The following is a 6,000-nucleotide window of genomic DNA, read 5'->3' as shown; positions in this document are numbered from 1 at the left end:
AAATATTTTCCTCTCCTCATTGTTTCATATTTATGTTTTTGGTTATTTTCCCACTTCAGAAGCCAGTGAAGAGCAAGGCAGGCATATCTGTCACTCCATAATAAATGGAAGGAAGCACAGTGTTGAAGCACAGATCCAAAACCAGCCTGCTAAAATTTACAGTCAAAAAGTCGGAAGAATCAAGAAATGAAATACAGTGCACCATAAAGTGAAGACGCTAAAAGGTTCAGTTTCAGAGGAAAAGGGCATTTAGAGAACACCAGGAAAGTTTTAGAAGCATTTTCTAGCACTAGAAAAGAGAGTGAAAAGGTAGAGGGAATGTTAAATAAAACTGGAGGGGCTGGGGAAATGCAGATGCAACACGAAAATGTGCAAATAAGTGTTTAACAAATTGAAATAATTGCTGAAAAAGTACAACGTGCAGACCACCGGATGCGATTGATAGACTAAAAGTTGGAACTATTTTTAAACGAGAAATTGTACAGAATTAATAACCGTATTTGACAATAAACACATTTGCCCCCATCTCCAGGGCGGGCAGGGTGCCCGTAAAGGCAGCACCTCTGTGGTGTGTCACAGGTGTCGGGGGACAATGCGCCGAAATCCTGCTGTGCCGCCCAGCTGGAAGCCCAGCTGAACAACGCGCCGCATCCCGCCCCGCATCCCGCCCGCATCCCGCCCGCATCCCGCCCCGCATCCCGCCAGCGTCCCTCCCGCGTCCCTCCCGCGTCCCGCGGCCATGGCCGGGCGGCGCTGGGCCGGCCGGTGCGCGGCCCTGGCCGTGCTCCTGGCAGCCTGGTCCCTGCCCCGGGAGGGCAGCGCCGGGCGGCTCTTCCTCAACGAGTGGGCAGCCGAGATCCCGGCCGGCCCCGACGCGGCCAGAGCCATCGCGGACGAGCTGGACTACGACCTGGTGGGGCAGGTACGGCCGAGGGAAGCCCAGCTGAACAACAAAAAAAGCTAAATTAGCTAAAAAAGCTAAAGCTCTCGCAGGGGGGCAGAAAACCCACCCGCCACGGGATGGGAGCGGGCGGGCTCCGCGCTCCTGCCTCGCCTCGCCTCGGGCTGGGTCTCGCCTCTCACCCAAAAGAATGGGAACCATCGCTCACCGACCCTCGGGGCCCCCCCCCCGCAGCTTCGCCCCCGCGCCCCCCGCCTCCATCCCGCTCGCTTCCGCGCTCCCCCCTCCCGGGAATCACCTCCCCCCGGCTCGGGGGCCAGGTACACTTGACGTCAGGATGGCTGTCGTCGTTTTGACGTGTAAACACTCATTTCCATTCCGGCTCCGGAGGGTCTGTGAGCCTCGGGCAGCGGCGCCGGCAGGCAGGCAGGCAGGCAGGGCTCCGCTCCGCGCTACCGCGCAGCAGCGCCGCGCCGCATCCCGCCCCGCATCCCGCCCGCATCCCGCCCGCATCCCGCCCCGCATCCCGCCAGCGTCCCTCCCGCGTCCCTCCCGCGTCCCGCGGCCATGGCCGGGCGGCGCTGGGCCGGCCGGTGCGCGGCCCTGGCCGTGCTCCTGGCAGCCTGGTCCCTGCCCCGGGAGGGCAGCGCCGGGCGGCTCTTCCTCAACGAGTGGGCAGCCGAGATCCCGGCCGGCCCCGACGCGGCCAGAGCCATCGCGGACGAGCTGGACTACGACCTGGTGGGGCAGGTACGGCCGAGCATCCCGCCGGGCTCCTTTCCCATCCCGCCGGGCTCCTTCCCTCCCCGCTCCCTCAAACTTGTGTCCGGCTGCCGCCCGCGGGGCTCCGGGGAGTTTTAAAGCTCCCGGTCGCCCACCGCAGCATCCCAGCGTCCGGGGCCGTGCCTGGCGCCCGGGCAGGGATGCAGGGATGTCTCCCTCGGAGGGGACGGGGCAGGGCGGCTCGGCTCTGCCCCGGGGACCGGGCGGGGACCTCGGGCTCTCCTTTGACGGGAGCGGGCAGGGCGCTCCCGTTCTCCTTGGCGGGACTGGGCAGGGTCGGGCGGGAGGTCCGGCTGTCCCTGGAAGGGTGCAGGCAGGGCAGGCTCTCCCTGAGGAGACAGGACAGAGTCAGGCAGGGCACACCGCTCTCTTCCTCAGGACCCCCTCAGGGGACCGGGCACACCGACCCCGCCTTGGCGGGACTGGGCAGGGTCGGGCGGGAGGTCCGGCTGTCCCTGGAAGGGTGCAGGCAGGGCAGGCTCTCCCTGAGGAGACAGGACAGAGTCAGGCAGGGCACACCGCTCGCTTCCTCAGGACCCCCTCAGGGGACCGGGCACACCGGGCACACCGACCTGTGCCACAGGGGACCGGGCAGGGCTCCCGGCTCTCGCCCGGCAGCTCGGGCAGGAGGAGGAGAGCACGGGCGGTGTCGGCTGCGACCCCGCGCCGCCTCCGCCCCGCCGGCTCCATCGCCATCGCGGGGCTTCTCTCCAGCCATCCCTCGGGCGCTTTTTTTGGGATGCCGTGACGTCAGCGTTGTCAGGGATGAGTAACCGCCGGGAGGGAGCAGCTTCGTCTCACCTCCCGGAGAGGGTCCTGTGCCGGGCACGGCGTCCCCCAGCGCCGGGACCCTGCTGCCCCCGGTCCGGCCCGGTTCCGTGCCAGAGTTCTGCCCGCGGACAGCGCCCTGTGGCCCGGCGCTGCCGTGTTCACCTCCCAAATCCGTGGGTGCGACCCCGCCAGTGTGGGTTTGGTCCTTCTGCCCTTGCAGGCGGTACATTTGCCCCCACAGCTGTCAAAGTGCCCGTCCTCGGGGGAGTGGGGTGTTCAGAGTCAGCGCGGGGCTCCTGGCTCGCCCGCTGGCTGGCTGGACGCTGAGCAAGCGAAAATGCTGCTCAGTGCCCGCACAACCCAGCCCCGCAGTGAGGTGTCTGAAGCCACGCGAAGCTTCTCTCACCTGGCCAGGTGAAGCGCAGGAAAAAGCAGATAAAACTGGTGGGCGACCTGCCCGCCGAAATGTGGCCTTGCCGGGGTGAGTCCATGAGTGCAGTGGTCATTAGTGCAGGTGCTGTGCAACTTGAGTCCTGGAGTAGTAATGACTGCGCTTGAGCAGCCCAAATGAAATTACTCCCCCGGCTTCCTCTAGCAGCACGCAGGCTGAGAGAAGCACTTGTTACTGGAGGAGTGCTTCCTTGTTTGGATTAAAATATCTACAGGCTAGTTTCTTGCTCTTTTGTCTTCAAGGCAGCGTGAATTCTTTCAGGTTTTGATTGTTGGTACTTGCTCACAGTGGGGAAATACTTCCTGATAATTAAAGCATGCCTGCGTCTTACAGATTGGATCACTGAAAAACCACTACTTATTCAGACATAAGAGTCACCCACGACGGTCCCGAAGAAGTGCTATTCACATCACTAAGAGACTTTCTGATGATGAGCGGGTAAGTGTTGAATTCATTCTTTTAAAATTTTTTTTTTATTCTGTCTCCTTACCGCTAGCTTCTTAAAGAGGTCACAGGCAAGCCTTCCTCATTTTGCAAGTCTAATATATTCAGCCATCCATACTCGTGCTGAATAATACTTAACTATTCCGTCATTCACAGGCAGAGTCCGACCCTCCCTTACCACATATTTTACAAGAGCTTTCCAAATTAAGATTTAAGATGTGCAGCACCGGAATTTCAGATGCTGATGTGCCACTGAAGAAAATGTGAACAGGGAACCAAGGGGCTGGATGCAAAGTAAAAAATCCATAGATGCACTAAGTTTAATTAGGCCACGTCTGTGCAATTACCATGTGAATTAGGTTTGATTTAAAGTGACTGAATATTAACTAAAAAAAATAAAAAGAAGCAGGGATAAAGGGCTGATGCTCTGCTGGATTGGCTTCTGCAACAAGCTCAAAGGATCCATCACACATTCCAGACTGGCAGTCTTTTCTTACAATGATCTGACACTGCAATCAGAGCACAGAAAAACCAGAGAGGGGTCTAAGGTGCAACCCACTGGTGAAACAGACCCCTCGTTTTTCTGGCTTTATTTCAGAGACAAGCATTTCTGTTTGCAACCATAATGAAAAACTGAGGTGCATGACAAATTTAAAGAGCAGACCAGAAAGCTGTCAGCCTCTCTTACAAACTATTTTCTGGGAAATGTCACAACAACAACACTTGATTTTAAGATCAGCATTGTTGCGACAATCATTGTGACAATATGAGCTGTCCAAACCATGAAGTAACCCAGTTGTCAAAACCAGCAAATTATCATATAAGGACAAATCACTTCAGAATGAGTAATCTTCTATCTGGAGGTTTTAGATGCAAATGTCAGCTAGGAGGAAATATTCTGTGTGGCAAGACAGGGTGTTTGTTTTGCCTGTTTTGTTCGAAAATTGTACAATCTCATCTATTTCCTTGCAAACGGGAACTGGTCTACCAGTTTAAGTTGAAATAATCCTAACTTGGGCATGTCCAAAACTACAGATTCAGTCTAAGCTAGTTGCAATTTATGCCTCTATGACCACATGTCCTATATTATTTTAGCACGATGCTCAGGATCAGAGTTTTGGGTGCGGTCTCTCGCTTTTTTGGGCTTGCTGCATCAAATGAATCTGTTACACAGGGAAGAATAAGAGTATTCAATGCATCACATTCTAAAATTGTAACAGAATGGAAGTGATTGTGTTATATTGCTACCAGACATTATTGCATCCTTACATTCTTAGATTCAAAATGCTGCAGGTGATTTGCTAAATTTACTCCAATTTCCATTTTATTTACCATCCAGTATGCAAATTAATTCCATGAATAAATGAGGTGCAATTATGCATTACGTAAGTGTATAAACACAAAGCAATCATGTAATGCTGTGTAGTTACACAGGGACCTTTGCTCTGAAGAGCTGCTCCTGTTCAGCAGCAGCCTACTTAAAAAGATTTAGATTCAACTTTTAAAAAGAGAAAGAAAGGGGAATTCTGTTTTTGTCTGTATAACGCCTTCATGAATTTTACGGTATGTTAAGTGTGAAAATTGTGGCAAAACTTGGCTCTAATCTGAATATTTATCTGCTTCCTATAGTGTTTGTTGTAAAACAGATAAAGGCTGTGAATACATTGAAGGGATATAATTATCTGTTTACCTACCTTCTTCTAGTATTTGCGCTGGTTTCCAAATCTACTTTCTTGTGAGTAGATTTGAATTGAGAATTTTTTTACTGCTTTATGTATCAGTGATTGGAGATTTGTCATGGGGCCTTCAGCTTTTGGTGGAGATGGATGGTTGGGAACCTCACCCAGCTGCTGAGTGACAAACATTTTGCTTGTTTGCCTGGCACATGTTCTTGGGAGTTTCAGCTCTTTTCCCTTTGCTGCATTAGCTCACCGTGAAAAGAAATAACAAGCATGGAAGTTGTCAACTACTAATTACTGTTGGTGGTGAAGAGGTCAAGCTTTGCTGTGGGCAGGGAAGAGAGTTAGAGGTAATTGCTCCAACGTTTGCACAAGTGTGTAAGGCCTGAGATATCAATAGAGCAGTTTAAAATACCTGAGCTTGCATGGGGATACTCATCTTCTATGACAAAGGTTTGTAGGGGGTTTAGGACTAAATATATAGCAAAGAGAATTGTAAACATGCCTAATGCAGATATGATTTTAAGGGATTTATGTTCTTGTGGTGAATTTTCATTAGGCTTTCACTAGAAAATTGCATTTTAATCAAATAATACTTTTAAATCATAACTTCTGAGTCATTATTATCTCATATATGGTGATAGATGTCAGGATCATAAAGCTGCTCAATCACAGTAGATAAAAGGAACAGAATCTATTCAGAGCTTGAAAGTAAAAGATTAGATCCAAGGCACCCTTCACACGAGGCTTGTCACAGGATCTTGGCACTCTTGCTGAACCCGAGTTTGCTTTGCCTGCTTGGAATTTGGGATGAGAAGGACCAGACACGTCTGCGTCAGAGTGACCATACAAGGACCAACTAATAATGTTTTATTCCCTTTCCACAAAGAGCCCACAGCACAGAGGGAGGCATCATCATCAGGATTTCATCTGAACTGGGTTCAGTAATGCATTCAAGGGCGATACACATT

At 52.3% G+C, this 6,000-nt stretch overlaps 1 protein-coding gene across 1 annotated transcript in view; it reads left to right on the top strand.

Moving 5' to 3' along the window:
* The first annotated feature begins 1,295 nt into the window (after window positions 1-1,295).
* PCSK1 (proprotein convertase subtilisin/kexin type 1) overlaps window positions 1,296-6,000 on the top strand; it is a 28,791-nt gene continuing 24,086 nt past the window's right edge. The window contains exons 1-2 of the mRNA XM_039699199.1: window positions 1,296-1,651; window positions 3,240-3,344. Coding sequence (XP_039555133.1) covers window positions 1,469-1,651; window positions 3,240-3,344 — 288 coding nt within the window. The 5' untranslated portion in view covers window positions 1,296-1,468. The remainder of the gene's footprint in view (window positions 1,652-3,239; window positions 3,345-6,000) is intronic.

The sequence above is a fragment of the Passer montanus genome, unplaced genomic scaffold (genome assembly GCF_014805655.1).
Source record: "Passer montanus isolate IOZ18808 unplaced genomic scaffold, ASM1480565v1 scaffold130, whole genome shotgun sequence".
NCBI lineage: Eukaryota > Metazoa > Chordata > Aves > Passeriformes > Passeridae > Passer > Passer montanus.
Note: the sequence above shows the minus strand (reverse complement) of the source record. Positions and strands in the feature narration are given on the sequence as shown.